The following is a 26,358-nucleotide window of genomic DNA, read 5'->3' on the forward strand; positions in this document are numbered from 1 at the left end:
TAATAATAGATGAACAAAGAATGTCAAAATAATAAGTGCCCATCCATTTATTCATGTATAATATTTGCCCAAATTTTAGAGTTGTTTATCCATGCATAATATTTGTCCAAATTTTAGTGTGAGACAGTATTTCTAGGCCAAAATTTTTATTTTTTATTTTTTTTGTCATTTACACGATTAAAAACGCAAAATAGGATTGCATATATCAAGCAAAGGGTGATATTACTTTCAGAAGATATTTAGCAACATATTGTCTTTATGATGGCAATTAAATGGGATTATTTTAGTATTTTATTATTATTATTTTTTTTTGGTAGAAAGACATTAGGGTGAAAATGCGGTTGATTTGAACAAGCTAGCTCTGGGTTCATTACTACCAAACACTTAATTAAAGAAAGTACATCAAATATAAACAAATCATAATTCAGTTTTCTACTGGGAAAAAAAAATATTGTATTAAGAAAAAGATAATACTTGGGCCTCCGTTAAGAGGACAAGTCTCATCCTCTGAGTTAAGGTGGTCTAATGAAACATGAACACTCAAAATAAAAATTTTAAAAAATTAAAATTATATCATACCATCTTTTACGGGTAACCCGAATGATTTATGTGAGTGAATTCATCATCTCCGACCCTCACGCAATCGATGGCTCCATCGCCGTCATTGCCACACCACTCTCCTTGTAGACATCATTTCACGTCTCTCCGCCGCTACCCTCTGTAAGTTTTAATTATCTCTTATATTTATTTATGAATACACATATCTCTTATATTTATTTATGAATAGACAAGCGTTTATATATATATATATATATATTCATCGATGGAAGTTAATTTTTTCACTTATTACATTAAAATGTCCCTCCCTCAGGGCGTGGGCAAAACAACTCGGATTATTAGAGTATTGGAGATTCTTTGAATTTCAATCCCTAACTTAAAGTTTAAGGTTTTTTTACTCCAATAATGTGCTGAGATTAAATAAGTATGGATAATAATAATTCTGCTAGAAAACAATTTTTTCACTTATTACATTCAAATCTCCCTCTCTCAGAGTGTGGGCAAAACAACTCGGATTATTAGAGTATTGAAGATTCTTTGAATTTCAAACCCTAACTTAAAGTATAAGGTTTTTTTGCTCTAATTATGTGCTGAGATTAAATAAGGACAATAATAATTCTGCTAAAAGCCTAAAACTAACAATGGAGATATGCAGAAGAGTGAGAAGGGGATGAAGAGAGAGATATGACCGATCTTTAATTATTTTCTAAAATTTAAACAGGTGTCTATATTTTAGTGGGCTACGTATGAAGTATGTTCTCCCAACGAAGAACCAAAGTATTGTACATAATAAAATTGTCTCTTCTACATATACATTAACCTTCCAAAAAAACTGTCTTTTTGCCTTTTCAAATTTAAACACCAAAGTATTTAAAAGGTGTACAAAGAGTGGACTAACAAAACTTACATTATTTGAACTAATATCTCTTCCACTCTTCATATATAACAATCAAATTATAAGTTTAGGTAGACAACTAAAAAATAAGTATTAAAATAAAGAATACATAGATGATGCTCCAGCGTGGATTTCTGAAACTGCATCAATTTCTGTTTCTCAAACCACCATCTTTGAATATCTCAAAACTGCTAACATCTTTAATCATAGGGATTTCGGAAACTCTTGAGCAGTTCTGGGATGTCATACCCGAGCATGTCATCAACAGCTTGTATCATTTTAGGCTTCAACTTCTCAAACTTATCGAAGCTGTAACTATTCAAGACCTCCCTAAACTGCTCGACGTTTGGGAAATCTCCTGCTGGTAGATGCTGCTCTCTTTGAACCTGATTTAAAAGAAACAAATTAAGAAATGAAAATATATAAAATAATAACGACAGACACTAAAAGTGTTGTGCCCGGGGAGAGAGAGAGAACCTTTCCGAACTCGGTTTCTAGATTATCAATGAGTCTCTGCTGAGTCTTAGCTTTGCCCATCATAGCAGGCATCTCTTTCCTAAGATGACTAATAATGTAAGCATGAATCTTGGCAGCTCTGGCTCGTTTTACAAACTCATTGATCTGCATGCAACACATAATGGAATATTATTACATCATTTTTTTTTTTTTTTTTTTCACATGGACCACTAAGGCCATATTTGGTAACACTTTGAGTTTGGGTTTTTTGTTGTGGTTTCAATTTTTTTTTTTTTTTTTTTTTAAAACGGCAACAAAATCATTTTTGGCAACTCTATTTTGACTTTTCACATTTCAAGACTTTTGAAAATTAGTTGTCATTTACTTCAAATTGAAGATTTTGTTTTTTCTTTTGGTTTTCAAATCCGGATATTTTATTATTCTTCAAAATGAGAATTAGAGAAATGTTATTTTATTATTTTTCAAAATTAGAGATATGTTATTTTGTTATTTTATTATTTTTCAATAATACTCAAATATTAAATAAAATAATATTTTATTATTTTTCAAAATGAGAATTAGAGAAATGTTATTTTATTATTTTATGATTTCACAATTAGAAAAATGTTATTTTATTATTTTTCAATTATACTTAAATAGTAAATAAAATTAAAATATATATTTTATTATACTCAAATAGTAAAATAAAATGTTATTTTATTATTTTTCAATTATACTCGAATAGAAAATAAAATATTATTTTATTATTTCATTATTTTTCAATACTAGAATAATAAATAAAGGAGTTAATTTTTTTTTAAAAAAATTACCAAACATATTTTCCCCTCTTTTCAAAAATTCAACAGATGTACATTACCAAACATGTTTTGATTTTGACAGAAATGACAGTATAACTTTTCAAAACTACCATTTTCACATAAATGAGAGCAAAAAAAATAAATAAATGAAAACCACAGCTTTACCAAACGAGCCCTAAGATTGTAATGAAAAAAAAAAAAAAATTCTCACCCGACGATCACAAGCTTTCTTTGGTATGTCTTTTAAATCGGCAAGAAGGTCATCCTGTTCTCTCTCAAAAAGTTCTTTACCGATTGGACCCACAGCAGCCTCATTTACAGGTTTATCATTGAATGAACTGCAAAAGCAGGAAAATAATCCAACTTATGGTAAGAACATATAAGATAATCTTGGTTAAGTTTAACAATCTCCTCCTAAGGAAACATGAGAAAGAAAATTCAAAAGGTCATATTAGTTATCAAATATAAGAAATCATATATCTTTTTAATTTGTATACAACACATAAATTAATCAGGATTAGAAATACCATTTTCTGAACATTCCGGTTACTCAGGCTCAATTTTCATAACAAAGAAGAAATTGTCAATAAAACAGCTATTAGACCAGCTGTACTTTATGGAAAAGAATGTTCAGTTAAAATACAACATATATACAAAGTGAGACTAGCGAAAATGCAAATGATGCGATGGATGTGCAACAATATAAGAAAGGGTAGAAATAGAAATGGGCAAGTTCGTGAAATGGTTTTAGTAGCCAATAGGACAAAAATTGAAAGAAAATAGATTAAGATTGTTTCAACATGTGCTAAGAAGACCAATAAGTGTGTCAATGGAAAAATAGGATACATGTAGCCAACCCCAAGTAATTGGAGAAATTCAATGGGCGCGGAAAGACCAAAAAGTTAATATGGGTAGAATAAGTGTCGAAGAAAATGTTAACATGTGATTTGACTGATGTTATAAATTTAGCTATAGCGAATGAAAAAATAGAATTCATGTAGCCTGGGAAAAGGCTTTGCTGGGTTGAGTAGTTATAAATTAGTCATGACTAATATTACAGTTAGGTTTTGCATTTCATTGTTAATTTTAGACATGGAAGCAAAATATAAATTATTTATAAAAAATAATCCAATTAAGATAGAGAGTCTACCCAATGTAAACACGCATAACCTCGGGTGTGTTTATAACTTTTCCAAGTGACCACATCAAAGCTCCATATACCCTCATCAGCTACAATATAATACCAATTAGTAAGCAGATCAAATAGCTATAGTGCCAAAGGTGCAATTAAAAGATCAGTCTGGAAGGAACCGAATCCTAACAAGATTGTTATACACTTTCTTACTTGTTGGGTATCAATTTGGTCAGCCTTGTTCAAGACCACACGTATTTTGTCATCATGACCTCGTAGGGATGAAATCACACGCTTGAATTCATCACTAATATCAAGTTTATAAGGATCAAACAGAAGAAGAATGAGGTCACACTTTGCAGCAAACCACGATGTCACGCCAGTAAAATCATAGCTTCGTTGTGTACGTTGCTTTTCTCCCGATAGGACTCCAGGAGTATCAACAAACGTTAGGTGCTCCAATAGCTTCAAAATTTCAAAACCCAAATATATTTTAGGAACCACGGAAAGATAATATGAAGACTATACATGAAAATTTTAAGAGAACTAACTCACAGGATGTGGCATTTGAGAACACTGGAACTTTGACAAAAAAGCAGTTCCAAATGATGTTAGACCACTAAATGGCATGTCTGCTTGTACAGCAACGGTGTTTCCTGGAACACTTCTTTCATCAAGACCATTCTGAATGGAAACACAATAAAAAAGTGAAAACTAATGAACAAAAAATGACAAGGATTAAATACAATTAGGTAGTGAACACCACTGAGTGAAAATATTATGTTAATCAAATAAACAAAGTAGAAGGCACAATAACTTCTGAAAAACAAGAGAGCCATTCCAATTTAACCATAATTATATGAGAGGGTGAGAAAGAGAGCTCTTTGACCATGAATGCGAGAATCCCCACTACTGTTTGGCATGCCGGCAGGGCGTCAGTTCGGTGGGAACTGCCTTACCAAAAGGCCAAGCCGGGCCAGGTCACCAAACTTTCAACAATTTTGTTAAAACCTTGTATTCTGCACTGAGCAAAAAACTAGGTTTCATTGTAAAATGCATGCCTCCAGTTAACCCTCGCAGAGGGGGACATGGGGCAAGTTCAAATTTAAAACTTAAAACTATATGTTGTATTCAAATATAAATACCAGTGAATATGTTGAGATCTCAAAATCACTTGAAGTTTTCAAACAGTTAGAAGTAATATGTGTATTCGTGAAGTTTGATAAACTATTCAGGAATTACAAACTTGACAGTTTTTGATCAATTTGCCTGCTGATTGCTTTGGTTCTTCGATCATTTAGGGGCAGTTTTATGTGGGAAGTAAGTATATCAATTGATTTCTCAATTTTGATTGCCAATGGAGATACAGTATCTAGTTGCTTGTTATTGTTAATAGAAACTTAATGTCTTTGATTATTAAGTTTATTTGCTGTTGGGTATTAACGTTTTTTCTTGTTGCTTTTTTAGGCCTTCTAGGTGTATGGCCTTGGTTGGCAGTCTATATTTTTTTAATGTGGTAATATATTCACAAAACATTCAGAACTACAACACTGACAAGGTAAAACAAAATGGTCTTTAAATACCATAACAACAACAAATCTGTCCGTTGTTGGCTCTGGTCCAATATGAGCTCCTGTAAAGAAATGGAGAGAAAAAAAAAAAACAAAAATTACTTCTTCTTCCAAATGAGAGAGAGAGAAAGAGAGAGAGAGACAGTAGCATGCCTGGATAACTACTTTTGAGCATATGTTTGATGAATGTTGTTTTCCCTGTGGAGTATTGACCCAGAAGCATCACCATGGGCTTGGCGTCAAAATCACTGTTTGTCTAGCAAACACATAGCACCAATAACAAGAGGTAAGCCAACTATTATCATCTGTCCATAACTAAATGTACAACAATAATAAAATTTAAAAGAATATAAGACTTCACAAGAATTAGAAGAAAAGTAATGAAATAAAAGTATGCTGGTAATTCTCAATGCCAGAGAAGTTAAAGGGCCAACACATCACCTACTCACCAGTAACGGGGACACAAAATCGTTAAAACGATATGTAACTTCTAATGGCTTCAATTTATCAATGTACAACTTCTTCAAGCCATCAAAGATTGATGTAACAGAGGATAGAGGTACCTGGGAAAAACAAAAAAATCATAATAAGAAAGCATCATTATAGACTAAGATAAAGGATATTGCACCTACAAATTTTTTTTTTTCAAAAAAAATCAGTAAATAAAAGAGAAACTAGAGTTAAAAAGTAAGTCAAATAAAAGGAAGACCTAAACTATTTGGGGTCATGGCAACATAAGAACACGAATAAGGCCAAAATTGTTCTTTAAAGTACAAATAAGTTGAAATCAATTTATTTAAATCCCGGTTCTTCAAAGCATTTTATTTAATAATCATCAATCTCACCTCAACTGAAAGTTTTGCTTATCTGGGCTATTTTAAGCCCAGTTACATTTAAACCTTTTCCTGCATTCATCTTTTTCTAGAGTCATATCCTATCAAACCTTTGTAATCATTTCTTTGTTAAGCCTCGACTCATATTTCGTCTTATCCTTGCAATTCACCAATTCGTTAACCATTTGGTGCCTCAACTTGAATGAAATCACTATTTCAATAATGTTCAATGCACACGGCAAACCATCTCATATGAATTTCATTAAATTTGTCTTGCATAAGTGCCATCTAGAATGCATTAATTTTTATTCTACCTTTTTCTTCAATTTTCTAACCATCCATTTTGGCATCCTCACTACCAAAGTTGTTCCGTATGTCGTAGAGATTCTTAATCCAACAACTTGCAATATAAAACATAGCTAGCCTTCAAATCATCTAAGAAACATAACCATTTCTAAGGAATTTTTCCCGTTCTCCATCAAGCTCTTTAACAATTATTCTATGCCTTTGGTTTAATGTTCAAGGGGCACAAAAATAATGCGAGGTTTTTATAGAAACAAACATGTAAAAGTTGCAAAAGAGGGCCAACTAACACAAGATTCACAACTCAAACACTACATAAAGGGAAAAGTACCAGGCATGATCATCAGTTTATTTACTTATCAGGTAATAAAGATGGGAGAATGCTACAGATAAATGTAACAGACAAGGATTAAACTAGAAAGCAGTATCTAATAAAATAGGAATCCATACAAAAAATCTTGTTATGGACTTTGAGGAAAAAAAAGGTCCTTGTGGAACCAGTAGCAGCAATTTTAAAAAACCATATTAAATCTGTAAAATGTTCAAACTATCTCCTCACTTGTCTGAACATGTAAAAACTCCATCCTGTGTTAAGATGATCGAATGTTGAAATTTTAATTAGTGTAGATATCCATAGGCAATGACCCACCTTACTATGTTGAGCTGAGAGCATAAAAGAAATCTTTAATAGTTCTTTAAGAGATTTTATTTATTTATTTATTTGATAAATTCTTTTAAGAGATTTTAGAGAACAACATAGGATTAATATCAGATAATTCTCTATTGTGACAATTCTAAGTCGAACTCCATTGAAGATATAGAGATCAACAACCATGACATCTTTATATCATATCTTGGTGTGAAGGCCTGGCTCATTGAAGGCTGGTGTGCTCACTATCTATGATAAATTTATAGAAGAGTAGGTGGACTTGTTGCTGCCTACATTAAAGACATAGAAGCAAGAGTTGGCTGAGAATCACAATAAAGAAGGGTGAATTGCATGGGACAAATTCATTGATTGTACACATCTAGACTTGTTTCAAGTTACAACAAAGATCAAGAGTGGGTTAGACGTAAATAATTCCTAGGATAAGAGTTTGTAACATAAAGTTGTACTTCTTTCTCTTATAATAGATTGGTTGTTGTGGGAAGGTGCCCCCACGATTTTTCCTTGTCTGGATATCCTACATATAAATTGATATCTTAATGAAAGCACCAAAATAACTACAACACATACCTTCTTCGCAGATTTTGAAGAAGTGAACCAATGAGCAGTTGGAGAAGGTTGAATTTGAGAACTGCCTGTATCATAGCCAATTAGCGGACTTCAAAAGAAGATAATACCATTACCCTTTTAGTATTTTAAGGAAGAACTTTCTTACCATTCAGTTCAGGATCACTTGTTTTTGGTAAGCGCTTATTCTTCTGCATATCATCAGTAAACAAGTTTATACTATCAGAAAATGAACCCTAACGAACATAAAGGGGAAAAAACAAATGAAGCATACTTACAGCCAGTAATACATCCAAACCATCCATGAATGGAGGCTTTAAATTTTCCAAATCAACTGCAATAAATTGTTATGTTTTAACTCCAAGTGAGATCATCATTATAAATTATATACAAAATCCAATAAACAGAAAGTGCTCACTCATGACTAAAGTAGTCAACTAAAACTTGCAGTAAAACAACTCGGGAATGTTCCTACAAGACAACAAACTGAACCGTACTGCATACCTCCAGCATCCAAGAGATCCTTAGTTAGTGCATGCCCAGCTTGCGACAGAGAAACAAGCTAAAAATCAAGAAGCAAAGATAGGTCATTTCCTAGAAAATAAATTAAGAATACAAAAGAAAAAAAAAACAAAAACAAAACAAAACAAAAACAACACAAAACAAAAATAAAACAAACATATAAGCGAATTAGAACCTGCATTGCAGTGATGAACTCTTTAAAACCAAGAAAGCCTTGTCGCTTGGAATCAGCAATTGCCCACACCTAATGAAAAATAAAAGAAAAGAAAGACACGCACAAACATACATATATAGAGAATGAGAGAGTCGATAAATAAAAGCCATCAAAATATTCTTGCAAAATCATTTAAATCACAAAGCCAAACATACTAGTTGACTAACACCTAAATTTAAATGCGAGAACACGCTGACAATTAAAATATTCAAGCACATAAAATTTGTAAATAGGTCAAATACATATGTAGGGATGTATATCTGTGCACGTAATCGTATAGCCATATATATGTCCAAGAGAATGCCACTCGGGTTAATTAAATTTGCACAATTTGTCCATTATCCTCGGTCAATTGCAAAGAGGAGGCATAGTTGAAAGGACACCATTCCTCCCTCCCAAAAAAAATATACAAACAAATCTCTTATAATGTATTAGATATGAGAAAAAAATACAATAAACCCCATTAAAAATCTTACATGCCAAGCCAACAAAGAAGGAAAATGTAATATCTAACACAGTAGTATATCCTAAAAAAAACTGTAAATCTTCCCCTTATCTCGAATTAGTTTTCTATTTATATTTGTAAATAGTAACCACCAATTTTGTCCATTAAAACTATAAAATCTTCCCTTATCATGAGAGTTTCCAGTAATAATTCAATTTTTTTTTTTTTTATTTGAGTGAACCCTAATGATTTTAAGCATCTAGAAAATTAGGGTACCACATGTAGTTACATGACTCCCTCGTTGCCTGTGGCACCAGGGAGCATGTCATGCCTAGTCACGTGGTATAGATGGCAATGAAGGACAACTCTGATTGGTGGCATGTCCTGTATAACCCCAATATATATATATATATATACATATATATATATATATATATATTTGATAAGTAAACTACATTAAAGGCGATCAAAGGGGAGCGATTCCGAAGAAACAAATATAACCCATAATATTGAGGCATTTTCTACGGGAAATAATAAGTAAACTTATTGCCGATCTCATGACCTTGACACTGATATTGAGGTCAAGGAATTGTAAAAAAGGGAATACCTCACGACCTTCAAACTCTTGTAATCAAGGTAAAGGTACTACTAAAAGTAGTACCTAACACCTTCTGGCCTTGTTCCACCATGAGTTCGACAACTGTTATCCTTTTGATTTACATAATGTTTGATTACAAATACCGTCCATTTTGGCCACCTTGGCAAACTTATCTCTGATACGCTAACCTAGCTCACGAGCTATTGTCTTTAATGAGAACATCTCCAGAACAGATTATTTATTTCTCGAATTCAAAGAATTATCTTCAAACAAGCATCGGTCCCTGGCAATCTTTATCTTTTCTCTCATCGCTCACCTATCCTGCAGACTGTCTAGTCCTATGGCCTTCAACAAAACCCGAACACACTCCTCTGGCCATAGAATCTGTCTATCTACTGGATCTTTTTATTTCTTAACCGTGCAACGTTCTGTGTATTATGCCCATAAAGTATAACTAGTCTAGTACCTATTTTATAAAAAATCACCTTTCAAATTCAAAGATTTACATTATTCACAGAGTATGCAAAAGTACTCCTCCATTTAACCCATTCTTGTTTAGTTCTATTATTTCTATAATAACCGTTACCTCCAATTTCTCCCTTCTTGTGAATAATCAAGTTTAGGGAACAAAAGTGTTCACTTTTGGTATATTTATCCTCAATTCACACTATATCTCCACTAGTATTTCCGGTTACACTAGAGTTAAATTTCATAGATCAAACTGCAATCTTATCTATCTTGAAGCCTGTTTTGAATCTAGAATTTCACTCTAGACCTCTAATTTAGCACTTAGCCCTAATCTAGTTTTATCAACCATAAAATAAAAAGTAACACTACCAAATACCATACACCAGAAAATGTCATCATAATTGTGTTTTGATAATTCATCATAATTAAGGTCAAAAGATGCGGACTTAATGTAAATATTGATATAAACCTATATTGATTGCAAATTTATTTGTTTCTTCCCCAATTGTTGTTAGTCTGATAATAGTTTCCTGATAGATGTCCTTTAGCATACCAATATGCCTACTTGTGATCAAGCCTCAATTGCATACTATTCCTTCAAATCCACAGCTCCATTGTCCTTAATCAGTACAGAAAACTGTGGTCATCACAAAAACTTCCACATAAATGTATAATTTGTAGCTCTATTCGGAACAATTGTACTAAATGAGTGTTAGAGGCCGTACATTTAACAAAAATAACTAGCGCAAGTTTGGTTCTTAGCATTCAGAGACTGTAGTTCCATTGAAGAAAGAGTGTACCATGTTAGGCCATCAATTTTACCGATACAAAGTCAATATTACATTAGGCAATTAAATGATAAAAATTAGTATAAAAATCCGTGATGAACACTTTAATTTTAGAATTGATAATTAAAAAAGAAAAAGAAAAAAGTAAGCAGCACAACCCTAGTTCTCCATTTGGTTGCTGAGAAAATATACATAAAAAATAGGACCAAAAGAAAATTAAATAAATAACAATCCTCAAGTTATCTAGAGAAGGAATTACTCCAAAAAAGATATATGTCTGTCCATGCTCTTATTCCTTTTTCTAGGCAGCCAAACAGATAAAAGAACTGGAGTAAAGCACAGAGAGAGAACCTGCTTGAGATCTTGTCGGGGCACGTTGGACATGGAAAAGAACTTAATGGCATCGCCACCCGTAATGCGCCCATCGCCATCTGAACTATTAAACGGTTGTTTAACAACAGATTTACACAAAACTCGACAATCATAGATCAATATACATACATATACACACATATCAGTGTATAAGACAAACCTGAATCAGCGAAATTGAACCATTCCTGGTAGATCTTCTGGTGCTCTTTGGAGCACCGACTAATCGGAGCCGAATCAATCTCCATTTACTATACTCAAATTGATCTTGGTAACTCTGAAGTTGAAGACAGAATTTTGTTTGTAAAGTTTTAAGATCCACGGCGAAGAGAGTCCCCCTCTTGCCGACGGAATGTTGCACAGGCGCGAAAACAATTGTATAAAACGGCGCCGTAGTTGGGGTATATACGGAGAAAGAGGGGTGTAGATATATACTGAGAAAGAGGGGTTGATTTTATATTAGTATTTATTAATCCATGAATGTGTTCCGAAAACAGAAAACGACTACCGTAAATGAGAAGGGGATCGTTTATAACGACGCACATAGAATGAGTTACGACGTCGTTATGATGAGAGAGGAAGCTTAGCTTCCTTTAATTCTGTGGAAGTGCCACTTTTGCCAGTTAAATCTCACAACTGGATGACAAGCCAAAATAAAGACATAATTTAGCGTGCAATTCGGGTTATGTTCCATTTGAGGTTGTCTTTTTTTTTTAACAAGAATTAGGGTCAGTTTGGCGCAATGAAAAAGAGAGGAGAGGAGGGAAGAAGTAATGGAGGGTGATTAAAAAATTGTGTTTGGCATAAATGGTTGGAAGGAAATAGAAGGTTGTCAATAAGCTTAAACAATAATTTCCTTATTCTCCCAAAAATGGGAGGAAAGTGAAGGAAAGGGTTAATGTGTTATTTGTGATGCCAAATTTACCCTCAAGATGACAATTATTTTAGGGCAAGAGAGTTGAGAGCCAACGGGCCAGCGAATCAAGTTAGTAGTTGCAGAGAGAGGGGGCGAGCAAGAGAGTTGAGAGACAGCGGGCCAGCGGCTGAAGCTTGTGAACGGCGAACCCAAACTGGAGCAGCGGGCAATGGAAACTGAAAGATATGGGTTTTGATTTTTTTAACAATCTGAAATGATATGCCGATATGGGTTTTGATATAGGTAATAGGTTTTGAACTTCTTATTCTCGTAGATTTTGTAGTTTGCAGTTAGAGAGAGAGAGAAAGAGAAATGGCAAGTTCAGAGTTGAGTACGATAATAGAGATAGAGGCAACAGGGGAGGGTAAAATGATTTGTCCTAAATATATATATATATATATATTTTCTGGTGACCCATCATCCATGGGCTAATAAATTTTGAGCCCCATAAAGTTATCTTTTAAATTATAGAAGGGCATAATAGTAAATTTATTAAAATACTTTCATTTTCTTTCTTTTCCCAAACATGATTATTATCATTGCCTTTCTTTTCCTTCATTAATCAACCAAACACGATAAGAAGTTAAAATTACCCTTCCATTTCCCTCATAACTAATGTTATCCTTTCTTTTCATTCCCATCGTACCAAACATAGTCTTAGAGTGCGTTTATATGTGATGATTTGAAGGGATAGGGAAATAAAAGAAATGATATGGTTTAAGTGTATTTTGGTGGTTTAAAAGGAGAGAAAAGAAAGAATAGTTTATCCCTCCCTATCCCTCATTTTCTATCTCTCAAAAAATGAGAAGATAGGAAGAGAAATAATGGTGTTCAAGTAGTATTTTCATTATTCTGACATTGCCTTCATTAATTAAAAGGAAAAATTATTATTCCACTTATATCACTTTTATTTAAAAGGATACGATAGTAATTTGGTTGTTATATTTTCTCCGATCTATAATATTCAAACAATAATACTGTTATTTCTTTTTCTTTTCTCTTCTACCTATCCAAACATAAATAGAAATTATTGATATCATTTATTTTTTCTTTTCTCTCTTAACTAATACTATCATTTATTTTATTTTATTTTATTTTCTCCCTAATGCTCGGTTCAGTAGGAAGAAAAAAATTTGAATAGAAAGGAGAGAAAAAATGATGACTGAGACATCCGAAGAAATTAAGTGTTTCCCTCTTTTTGTTCGGTTAGATAGAAGAGAATGAAAAAAATTGACAATTTAATTTGATCGGTGGGATAAAAGGAAAAATAAAATTTTAAGTTATTTTTACCATTAAACCCATCCCTTACTTTATTTATGGGATTTATTAAATATTTATAAAGGATGATATAGTAATTTAAAACTTCTATAATAGGTTTACTTGTTTCTCTCCTATCTTTCGTCCATATTAAGTTATTTTTATCATTAAACCCATCCCTTATTTTATTTATGGAATTTATTAAATATTTATAAAGGATGATATAATAATTTAAAACTTCTATAATAGGTTCACTTGTTTCTCTCCTATCTTTCGTCCATATTAAGTTATTTTTATCATTAAACCCATCCTTTATTTTATTTATGGGATTTATTAAATATTTATAAAGGATGATATAATAATTTAAAACTTTTATAATAGACTCACTTGTTTCTTTCTTATCTTTCGTCCATATTTGGGTAAATGAAATTTTGTGAAGAAGAAAGGATAATTCATCCTTCTTATTATCATTTTTAACTTATATCTTCTACACCTAACTAAGGAATTTATTTAATTTTTTTCTTTTTTTTTAAAAGACTTAAGATATGAAACGAAATGAAAGTTAAGATTTTATTGGGACAATCCTCCCCCGAAATTGTCCAAATCCTGCCGAATTTTTCAAAACAGGCTCCATCTCCATATCCCATCTACATAATTGGACCTCCATTTACGTAATTGGGTCTCCAAAATATCTCTTTAATTGTGGGCAGCCAAAATAAAGAGATATTTTAGCGTGCAAATCCGGTTTTGTCCCAGGGAATATCCAATTGCTAAATTCAGTGCTATATGCCAAACCAAACTTAGTCTAGGTTTCTTACTTGCATTCCATGTTTCCCCACCCATAATTGTAGGCTCTTTTTGCATGTTCACTTGCTTTAATTCTAATCTCTAGCAATAAAAAAATATTTTCAAAAAATTAAACCAAACACACACCAACACAATCTAATTGTAATTATAGTTGTGAAATTCATTTTTCAGTGGAACTATTTAAGAAAACATGCGTACAACATTTATACTATTTCTTTAAAAAAAATTAAACCAAACACACACCAACATAATTTAATTGTAATTATAGTTGTGAACTTCATTTTTTAGTGAATCATCTTTGGTACACTGGCCACAGAGAATTTAAAAAACTGAATAGAACTGAAATTCTCTTTACACATGAGAAAATAGAAATCACTCCACAAAGAGTGGGGTTCATTATTATACCTGCAGATGACTAGGGTCAGTCTCTTGGGAATGAAGTGATCGCCCTGACACAAGAGTTTTACCTGAATTCAAAAAGATGTGTGGCTCAAAAGTGTTTTGACACCTAATTTTAAGTACGCCACACAATATAAAGAGCCCACAACCCGACTCAAATGGTCACAAATCTAAAAAAAGCCAACAATATTTTATTGTCTTGTTTTTAAGTATAATATTACCTAAGAGAATATCTAGCGAGGCGTTAAATTTTTTTTTTTTTTTTTTTTTTGTGTAAAATATATATGTAAGTTTTTTTCATTTTCAAAAATATATTAAAATATACTATCACATCACTAATATATAAAATAATGTACTATTTTTTTACACAATCACATCATCATATTTTATTTTTCCTCTTTTTTTCATTCCATTAATGAATCAACTCTATATTAAATAAATTTGTAAAAATGATGTAATATCTGAGTGATTGGGATATATTTTTATACAAAAGGTATAAAATAACCAATGTAGTTAAAAACAAATAATTCAAATTTTTTTGTCAAATTTACATTAAAAAAAATATATACACAACTGTTAAATATGCTCCAAGTGTGTGTGTGTCTATATATATATATATATATATATATACACACACTTATATATATAAACGAAATAAGTTTCAGATTTGGAACAAAAGATTGCTAAGAAAAAAAACAATGAATTTCTGCTTCACTCCTGCATTAATTAAAGATTTCACAAAAGATAAATAAGAAAGGCATCCTCGCCTAGTCTGCATAAAGACGGGGGTTCTTGCATTTGTATCAACGATTTCATCAGTAGAACCAACGTTCAAGCCCTAAAATTATAATTTTCTTTTCTTTTTATCTTCCACACATAAGTGCCAAATGTTAAAAGAGAAGATAGATGATTTACAATTAGCAATAAAATTACAATCAAGATTATAAAGCTTTGGTGAAATTAAAATCAATTTGAAAGAAGATAAGAAAAATAAATAAAAATTCATAAACTCATCTTTGCTAATTTGTATGGCCAAAAACATAGTTTGACCATAGCTTCTCTCACCTAAGATAGCACATGCATGATTACAATAACAAATGACAAAAATAAAACAACTCATGAAAATAAAAAGAAAATGAATAAATAATACAATGAAATAAAATACAAAATCTGAAGCCAATAAATAAAAATTAAAAAAAAAAAAAAATCTACATGCACCCGCCACCTATCCACAAGTGGGTAAGTGAAAGCAGCCATATCATGATGTAAAGAATGGCTTAAGAAATACCAATGGTCTTCCCAAGCAACCAGAGGACAAGGGACAACTCTATTCCAAATATGGTGTGAAGCGAAGTCCTGTCCAGCATGAATCCATATACTGTAATCCCAGCTCTGTTGTTCTCAAAATATGTCACTGTTCAAACAAATAAATGGGTAAACAAAAAAAATATCATCAGATAAACCATGTATTTTTTGCTGATACATATTATTATTACTCATGAACAGAAGTCGACAAACTCTGTCATCACATATAATATCATTCACTTTTGTAATGTATTTTCTTCAGTAGCACAGCAGTGACACTTACACATATACAATGCACGGAATAATACACAGAAAAATTCTTTCTTCCTAATTTCTGCATCAAAGATCCAGTTATGTGCTTTATCCATTACCACACTGCAATTACAAAAGAGAACATCTAACGCCACAACGAAAAAGCCATTCATGTAAATCTAGGCCCAACAATTATTTTCACAAAAATCTGATTTTCTTTTTCAAAAACTCAAGCAAACTTGCACACACACTCACAATATTGTCCCTAATAAGACTCTTAACGCTCAATCTCCACTTTAGAGGAGGAGAGATACTAATGCCCATAGGTGGAAAAATATGAAATTTGATATATATAATAATACATATAAATCCAGGATTTCATCATAACATGATGAAAATATTATCTTAAACTGCGGGCATATTTTTGGTGTGCAAATAATGTCTCCCTTTTTTCTATCAAGTGGATGGATATATATTTTGGTGCATGAGCGGCATATTGGTAATTTTTTGGGAAAAGGGCAAAAGGCTTTGCTATGGTGAGTTGAGTAGCATATTGATAAATGAGAGGAATCACCTAATATAAATTATAACGGTAAATAAACCAACAAAAATAAAATTTTACAATAAATAAATAAATATATATATATATATATATATACTGAGAGGTGTTGCGAGGTGGCTCACCTAAGGCTTGCCTTTTCTGAAAAGAAATTGAACTATATGCATATGCTGGGATGAGTTTGGTGTTGTCCAGATCGTCTTCTTCATCACCAACATCATCGATGTCCGATGACAAATCACTCACTGGAAAAATTCGGTTACTGGTAGCCTGAGCCATTGGAGTCTCACTTTCGGCTGTATCAAAATATTCTATTGTTGCAGACACATGCCACTTAGCTGCAAGGCACGTGATAGCTTGTGCCTTGTGTGTGATTCTCGTTGCACTTCGCAGTAAAATCATTAGCCCAACAAGAAGGCTGATGGAGCATAGCTACCAAAAAAAAAAAATCCAAAATCATTAGCCCAACAAGAAGGCTGATGGAGCATAGCTACCAAAAAAAAAAAATCCATGATGTATGACATGTCCAATGAAAAAATACAAAATAAATAAAATAAAGCCCAAAATCCAAACTTTTGCATTTCATAATTACTATGTTTGATGTTCTTTATATATCTACAATTGCATATTGATCATAAACCAGATATACAAAAATTAATTCAATCTCATGGCTGTTAGTTATAAGTTTTGCATACCACGTATATAATATATATATATATATATTTTTTCCTAGTTGACACGGAGATACACATGCCTCCATGGAGGCTTGAACCCTTGACCTCCCTTTGAGGAATAAGGGTTAGGCCACTAGCACGTTGGTATATATATTATATATTATAATACATAAGCAAAATATTAATCACTTTTCAAGATTGATTAAAATCAAATGGCTTTAGGTCACATTTTGTTTAAATTACTTCAACAGACTGTGATCATTACATAAATGATTATTAGATAATTAAAAGAAATTTATATGGTTTATCAAAAAAATCATGTTTGATTAAATAACAAAGAATAAATTTTATAAGCTTTCAGTTTTTTTTTTTTTTTTTTATTATTACTTTTTTTAAAATCTAAGGATGCATTTGTTTGAATAAATTGATTATGATTTAATTAATTTATTGCTTGATATATGATCAGTTTCATTCATTTAATCAAACTCTATTGAAAAAAAAAAAGTCAAAAATAGTCCAACCGGAACAAAACATGCATATGTATGTATATCAATCACTTCATGATTTCAGCCTCTGTAAGACTCAAAAGGAATTACATAGAACTGAAATCATAATGATAGTAAGGTGACATTGCACGGCGCTCAAATCAGGCTCATTGTCATAAGCTGCAAGCATATATCTTTAAAAGAGAACAATTATGACTAGCAAGAAAGCATACCGCAAGTTCACCAGCTTTGTATATATTGACATCCGAGGAGGAACTTGTTGTCATGAGAAGGGAGGCAAACTGACTCACTGTAATGAATATTAGGGCCCACAAGATATATACACGGTACCTATGACTTATGATCCGCAGATGCCTCCTGATCCTGAGGTGTTCTCTCAACACTGATTGCACATCAGAATCCCCCTGGAAAACTTGAGCAAAGTCTTGTAGTCGGAGAATCTGTAGATAACAGATCAGACGGAAGAGAATACAGACCAGGAAGAAGACCACTGTCCGATAAAGCCATGAACACAGCTCTAGGATGCATGCTGCAGTGTCACTCACGTAAACATTGCCCAAGAAGGGAATACGAGTGGCCCCTGAACTGTACCACCAAATCTTGTATGCACTCTCAGCAGTGAAACAAGGTAGAACGAAGAAGAAGAGGATCTTCAGTGAACTCTGCATAAATACGAGAATGTGTAGTAAGCTAGCTATACATCCGCAGCCAACAAGATGAAACCTTAATGCCCAATTGTCAGATTATTAGAAGACCACGGGCATGATCAGTAATTAGCAGGATCAGATCCTACTATCAACTCTTTCTCTCATGTGAACCTTAATTTCAGTGTCAATCATATTATCATATATACATAAATTTAATGCAGTGATCTCTGCATAAATACGAGAATGTGTAATAAGCTGTCTATACATCCACAGCCAATGAGACAAAACCTTACTACCAATGTGGGACAAGACTCCCCTGGTAACAGGAGTCATCTTCCTCCGTCCCCTTTTCCCTATCCCCTTTACCAAACAGGAGAGGGTCCATTTCCATTTTTCCTCACCCACTCCCTCCATTTTTCTTCCCTAGCAAGCATTACCAAGAGAGTTTGTTCAATAAATCAACTTGGTATCACTTAAAAAACATTTTCACTTAATAAGTGTCAAGATTTTAAGTGAAAGGCACTTACCTATCAGTTAATGTGGAACACACTCAATTAAAAGATTTTAGAAGCTCTTTTATTGAGACTGACAAATACTGCAACAGATGGTAAACAGAAACATATTTTGTATTTGATCATTGGTAATTGAAAGAAAATTATATTACAGATTGTGTTAAAAATGAATATCAAAAGCCATACAGAACCCTTTTTTACTGACATAATGATTCAAAAACCAAATGTCATCTTATTAGGGTAAAAGATTTCTTGCCAAACCCACAAGCTAATGAATATTTTAGGCCATATGAAATTGTCTTATTTGATGCTCCAAAATTCAAGGAATTATCATCTCTGATAGACACCTAAAGAAACAAGGGTTATTCAAGGACTTGGCAAACTATATAGGGAGCTGAGACGATAATCTTAACTCCTTCATGTTCCAAAAGGAGGAAGAAATTAATAAGTATACTCAATCACGGTACGTTTTTGTAGTTCTAAAACTTCGCATTTCCTACTGTTTCAAGGAGAAGATAGGAAACTTAATAGGGAAACCCTAGAAGTTGATGCGCAAAGAGAATATGCAGCTGGGCAACAAGATCCTAACAGCTAATAATTTAATTCAATCAGTAAATCCCTCGTTTTACATACCCAAAATCGTGCTTCTCACAATTTCAGGTATAAACAGTGGATATAGACCTGAATTAAGAGCAATACCTTACCAAACTAACAGCAATGGAAAAGGAGGAGTGAGAAAAACTCAAGATTCAGGCCAGTAAATGACGGAGCGTAAAGCGTGACGCCCCAATCTGAGTATGGCTTGAGTTAAGGACTGCCCTGAAAACCCAGAGATCGGTAGTTGCAGAGCCAGAGGCGACGGCGCGTGTGGCGCCTTTACGTCGCGGTTGTGCAAGTGATCCCTTTAAACGGTCGGAAAATAGAATATGCTCGGCTGTGTAACACAACGCAACCCATTGAAAGCCCAACTTGCCAAACTCTTCGGTTCAGTGGGTCCATCAAAGAATGGGCTTTAATGAAACCGATCAAGACTTAATATTGGGCTATCACAATTTTTATAGGTGACAGAAATCCCAACTTCCAGAGGAAGCCTGCCACGAAAAATTAGATATAGAGGTAATGGCAGCTGGAATTAATATTGTGTTTGGAAGCGCCAAATTAGGTATTGGAATTGAAGAAAATTTAGCATGAAGTTAGAATTAAATTTTCTTCAATTCTAAACCAAAACAACAATTCAGTACTTCCAAACACAGCATAACAGAAATTCAAAATACCGCATGAGCATTGAAATTAGTACCAATTGGGACCAATGAAGCTCATCAATTGGAACTGACTAGGGTTGGAACTCGATAGATTAACTACTGAAATTTGAAACTATTATGCAAGCAAGCAAAATGGAAAGCTTGAAAAGTATCCAATGCCTGACTGTGGCTGTAAAGTGGATCCAGTGGCAGTTGGTTTATCGGGTGGAATTGGAATCCTCAATAGAAAGGAACCCTCAATAGAAATCATAGAGAATATTAGGATTCTCATAGATGTGGAATGCCAATTCAAGCAAGACCAACTATCATGACACCAATGTGAATCTAGATTTTTCACATTGGCATGGTGGAACAACATGGAAAGGCCTAAGAAGAAGCTTAAGACCTTCAAACAGCAGGGATGGGGAAGGAAATGTCACAACAGTGGAATGGAGAACAAAGTATTCTTTTGCAATAGACACGTTTACTGCTCGCCCTGCTGTTGGCTCAGATACAAGCCCCTTGGTGGCTGACTTGGAACCAGATAGTCCCAAAGCAAACAGAAGATTTAAAGTTCAAGGTGATTTGGATTGAGGACTCCAATATATACAAACTCAACAAGTTGGAAGAATGTAGTAAGCAATTATCTAGATGGAGCTCTGCTACCACCTTTGGTAATGCAAGGAAGGAAATCGAATCTATAAAATACAAGTTTGTTGTATTCAGAGTGCAAAAGAGGATCCAGTGATCCAGACCTTGGAGAGGAAGCTCGTAAAGCCACGCATGACCTGGAACACTTACGGAGGAGGCGACACATCTATTGGGGTCAAAGGTCTAAACTTGAATGGCTTAGGTAGGGTGATCAGAACATCCAGATTTCATGCAACCACCATTTAGTGCAGGCAGTAAAACAAAGTTATAGGACTTATGGATGAGAATCTTCAACCTCAACTTTTTGATCCCACGGAGTTTAACAACATAAATAAATGGCACCACTACCCACTAAGGAAGCCAAATCAGCAGAATTATTCTCCCAAGAAGCAGTTAATGCCATAAAAGCGATCTCAATGAGCTAAGGAATCAGGAGGATAGGCTTATTTGGCCAAAAATACCCTAATGTGAGTTCTAAAGTTGGCCATGATCAACAAAACGAAAGATGAGAAAAGGCCAAATATCAAAAGCTTCTTTATCCTACCCCTCCTCCAGAGCTATGAAAATCCATTTGGCAGGTGAAAGTGATTCCAAAGGTTAAAATGTCTGCCTTAATGCCATTGGACCTAATGTTTGAGGAAGGTCTTCAACGTTGTTGAAATAGTTAAAAACAATTTCTCGTGTCACTGCTGTTCTCACTACTGTTCTCACTAGGAATGTACAGTTTGGAAGCCAAATACATTGCTATTTAAGCTGAATAATTTTGTAGATTTGATCAATAGCTACTCAGTCTACTTCAGAGGCAAAATGAAGATAACACTCAACCACATCAAATCAGATCCTTCTCCTCTTCGATCTTTGTTGGTCCGTATGGAAGGTCACAAATAAAAAGTTCAATCCCATGTCTGTAAAGCCGATTAAAGCTGTTACCAAAGCTTAAGTTGAAGTGGATGAGAATCTTCAACTTCCATTGAAATCCAATGCCACTACATCACCTATCAGAAAAGATAGGAAAGTGGGAGGAGAAAAGCTAATCCTATAGACAACAATTGCCAAGAACTTACAATTAAAAAATAAAAAATAAAAATAAAAATAAATAAATAAATAAAATCAGCTATGTCTAAGCTTAGGAGGGACTCAAAAGCTCCAAACTCATTATCTATTTGACTATTTGTACCTTTTGCTCCCAGGCTTGTGCCTACAGATTCGCATATGCATAAACAGTAGTCAATAACTAGTCCAATTTCTCTCTCTATCTTCTCTTTTCAAAATGATTTGTGGTTCAGAAAATGGACTTCTTGGCTTTTGGACAGATTACAGTTGGGCATTCAGCATCAATCAGTTTCAGGCACAACTAAAATTTAGGACTTTTTAAACCCTAAATTTGACTTATACACTTATACCACCATAAGCTTCTCTGTTTGATGAATGACCTTTAGAAAAAATGAAAAGTTAAGTTGGAGAAAAGCAAACTATATAAATATTATTTTTTCCTTAAAAAAAAAAAAAACAGTATTTCCAGTCGGAAGAATCAAGCACCCATATACGATCATATTTTACTCAATAGAAACTGTTATCTCTGTCTATCTCTGTTAAACAAGTGTGTGTTTGTGCATATACATCATTTACAACTATTTACACTCAAATGTGAATTCAAACGCTTGCAAAGATGATTCAGATAATCAAACTCTTTCAATCTGTGCTCATGATATTGGAACTAATTTTTTCACAAAATGCTTATATAATGAATTCCCAATTCATTTTCGGACTAATATTTACTTTAGACCATAATTAACTGCTATACACAATTCAATCAAACCAAATTCAAATATTCAATAAAAAATATATAGAGAAAGAAAGAAGACATACATTGAGCTGTGCTGTATAACCCTTCCTCACCGTCTCGCTCTCATCACAAAGCTTATCGAAGAAGAGGAATCTCCTGAGGCCGAACTTCTTCACGAAACGAGTGAGGCACAAAAACGACAGCGTGGCGACGCTGCTGAGCGAGAGCTGGACGACGGCGTCGAAGGGCCTACCGTGTTTCGCATCGCAATCGGAACAGGCGAGAAAGAAATGCGACAGAGCCGGAACGGCGATGGCGAAGAGAAGGAAAACGAACCACGAGAGACAAGCGGTCCACCAATTGGATTGATCCACACACATCCATCGAAGCCACGATCTGAAGCTGTGTAACTCGTCGTACGCGTGCGAAACACTTCGCGAGTATGGTTTGTTGCTGATTAGAAGCGATTCCCCTTCATCTCCCATCTTGATGTATCATCAATTTTAGAGAGAGAGACGGAAACAGAATTTAGAGAGAGAAAGAAGCGGACAAATTGATTGACACTCTTTGTAGTAATTGCATAAACACACGCATATATATATATATGTGTGTGTGTGCATGTAAATAGCTGTGACGATGAAGGTGTCTTCAATGGAAGATAAAAAAAAAAGTTGGGTTTGCGCTTAGGTGGAGATGGAGGTGGGGCTGAGATTACCTGTTTCGGCGATTGTTTTAGTTTGGCCAATGAGAGAATGCAACGTGGCGATTTAAGGTTGGTTATAGTACGGGATTAAAGTGGACGAATTTAATTTTGTCATGTAGTAATATAAAATGGAAAGTTCTTAATGTAGTGTTGGCTTTGTTTTGGACTCTTCCAACCGTTGTATTCAAGGACTACCGTCCGATTTTGGTCGTCGAGTGTGGTCTACTGATCCAATGGTCATGTTTTTTTAGAGTAAAATCTCATATGGTTTGTTTTGGGGCACCGAATTCACATTTTTAGATATAAAATCAGAGAAAATTTACTACTTAATATAAAGTTTGAATTAAACCCTATCCAATTTTAAATTCGGTCCCAAAATAAATATTCACTTTTAGAAGAGAGAAGGTAAATAATTTAAATTACACAATCATACAAATATTCTTAGAGGAGTGTTAATTGAAGTCGTACCCACAATTGCACTCTTAATTAGTTATGATTTCTAAAATTACACGCTAATTAATTTTATATCTCCTACCATTATGAGACATTAAATATATAAATTTATGAGCTAATTAATTTTATATCTCCTACCATTATGAGACATTAAATATATAAATTTATGAGACAAAGTGCTTTTTAATTGTTTATTTTCTTCTAAGTTTATCCGTATACATATATAGATACTATGGATTATGATTATTTTCTTTCTTTCTTTCTTTCTTTTAAATTGTCTATTGGGAATGAATTTTTTTCTTTCTTTCCTTTTTTAAGTGTCTTTCTATATCAGAGTGTATATATAATTTTATATATATACACAAACTATATATGAATTCATAATAGAGAGATAAGATGGTTTGATTATCAAAAATTCGATGATATATATATATACAAAAAAAAAAAAAAGAAGTAGAAGCTATCCCCCCCCCCACACACTTGTTGCTATTTTATTGAGCCACATTAACATGTTTGATGTATTTAAATGTTTATTGAGGGGAGTGAAAAAAGTGTTAAAAGGGCATTTTTGTTCTATAAATTTATATTTTAAACTTTTCTCTCTCTTTAATTGTCTTTCTATGTACATAACATGTATATAATTTTATGGATTCATAATAGAGAGATAAGATGATTTCATTATCAACGATTAGATGATATATATAATTATATATGTGTGTGTGTGGATTCATAATGGAGATATAAGATGGTCAAAGATTAGATGGTATAGATGTACAAAAAGGAAAGTAGCTGTTTGTATATATAGATACTCAATATATATGGTGTATCGAAAAAAAAAAAAAAAGAGAGAGAATTTAGGTGTTATATATATATATATGCCATCCGACTAAGGGGAGACAAAAAAATGATGTTTAAATGTTCCATAATGGTAGAAGACCTCCTATTAATTAACGTATAATTTTAGAAATTCTAAACCAATTAAGAGTGCCATTGTGCAAGACAATAGGAGAAGATGGTACTGTATTAAATCGGAAAAGATAATAGTGTATTAAATAACTAATTTGATTTTTTATAAATCATAAAAAATTGTTTCATTCTATAACTATTTGATAGTTAAATTAAATATGAAGAGCTCATAACTCTTCTCATGATAAGGTGTTTCCATTTTTGTTATTATTATTATTATTTTTTTTGTTACTATTTTTTTCCAATTGAGTTTGAATTAATCACATAAGAATGGGTTTTAAGAAATAGTTAAAACATAATTAAATAATGGTCAAGTCTAAAGTTCCAAACCAACACCTTAATCCAAAAACTGGTTGACACACTACCACAACAATTAATGTTATTAACCAGTTAATAACAACATATAAAACAACATATATATACATATATTCAATTTTCGAATCAACTAAACCAAAAATCAAACTAGCTACAAGGATTTTTAAAAAAAATAAAATGTTAAATCTTTCAAATTCAAAAACACAAAATGAAATGTTAAAATTTAACTCAATTTTATTCAAATTGTGGCTAGAAGGACTTAGTGTGAATCTTTAGTTGAGAATTATAATCTCACTAATCAATTGAAATAAGTTGCAATGGCATTGGATTAAACAACAATACCAAAAAAAATCAAGTAGTAAACGACAAAATCATATGACAGTGTATATTGTACCCAATATCGTGTGCCACATAACTACTCCTTGGGGGTTGGTTAAAAAAAAAATTCATTCCTACAGCTGGCGGTGGGGCCAATGGGTGCAACGTGTACAATCATAGCGTGAATTAAGGAAATGGGCAACATGACATTGCCACATGGGTTTTCTTCTACTTTGGTTAAATTATACGTAGTAATTGATGCCAGCAAAGCTTTACCACTGCGAGGATTACACTTAACCAGTTACAATTCATATAATATTTTCTTTCTTTCTTTAATAGAGAGAATAAACATAATTTAGGGACTAAAAAAATCACCAATGATGGTCAACGGTTTTGGTTCACAGACATTGCTTGTGAGTTGTGACAATTTGATTGGCTCTAGATCCAGCACCCTTGCCTTTATCAGGTAGTAGAATAGAGCAGGAGTAGGTCATTTTGAATTTGACCTATTAGAGCAACCCAGCGCACAAGGAAAGTGTACAATATCTGATGAAGTGTTGAATGAATATCCTGCCCATGCACATTACACACTTGTGGGCCCCTTTCATATTCCACATCCAATTCTTCAAATGTGTGGAATTAAGTAGCCACTCTACCCATGAAATGGTGAGCCTTATAAAATAAATTGATTGTGTATTAACTGTACGTGGGTAAATTTTAAAATAATAAAATGTATAATTAAAAGAAGTGTACATAATAAGAGAAATAATTTTTTTTTAAATGTGTAGAGCTATGTTACCATAATTACTGACATGGCACTATAGAATGAGAATGAAAACGCTGCAATGGGGATACTATTAGTGTATTCCAACAAAAGAGGTTCTTCA

General features: G+C 33.1%; 2 protein-coding genes across 2 annotated transcripts; both read right to left on the reverse strand.

Moving 5' to 3' along the window:
• Positions 1-1,379: 1,379 nt before the first annotated feature.
• Positions 1,380-11,763, reverse strand: LOC132308395 (EH domain-containing protein 1). Its single transcript, XM_059806462.1, has 16 exons — positions 11,368-11,763; positions 11,187-11,266; positions 8,498-8,566; positions 8,305-8,362; positions 8,079-8,134; positions 7,949-7,991; positions 7,804-7,868; positions 5,880-5,993; positions 5,584-5,686; positions 5,443-5,492; positions 4,415-4,543; positions 4,073-4,324; positions 3,878-3,957; positions 2,939-3,065; positions 1,931-2,074; positions 1,380-1,839 (listed from the first exon to the last, which is right to left on the reverse strand). Exons 1-16 carry the CDS (start codon positions 11,450-11,452, stop codon positions 1,654-1,656), a joined length of 1,641 nt encoding a protein of 546 aa, XP_059662445.1. The 5' UTR covers positions 11,453-11,763; the 3' UTR covers positions 1,380-1,653.
• Positions 11,764-15,565: 3,802 nt separating this feature from the next.
• Positions 15,566-23,321, reverse strand: LOC132308396 (uncharacterized). The gene is made up of 4 exons (XM_059806463.1): positions 22,800-23,321; positions 18,092-18,541; positions 16,825-17,131; positions 15,566-15,997 (listed from the first exon to the last, which is right to left on the reverse strand). The coding sequence occupies exons 1-4, from the start codon at positions 23,199-23,201 to the stop codon at positions 15,861-15,863; spliced, it is 1,296 nt and encodes a 431-aa protein (XP_059662446.1). The 5' UTR covers positions 23,202-23,321; the 3' UTR covers positions 15,566-15,860.
• Positions 23,322-26,358: the final 3,037 nt, after the last annotated feature.

Source organism: Cornus florida, unplaced genomic scaffold (genome assembly GCF_030987335.1).
Source record: "Cornus florida cultivar Cherokee Brave unplaced genomic scaffold, ASM3098733v1 CherokeeBrave_3.0.0_Hap2_Chr05, whole genome shotgun sequence".
NCBI lineage: Eukaryota > Viridiplantae > Streptophyta > Magnoliopsida > Cornales > Cornaceae > Cornus > Cornus florida.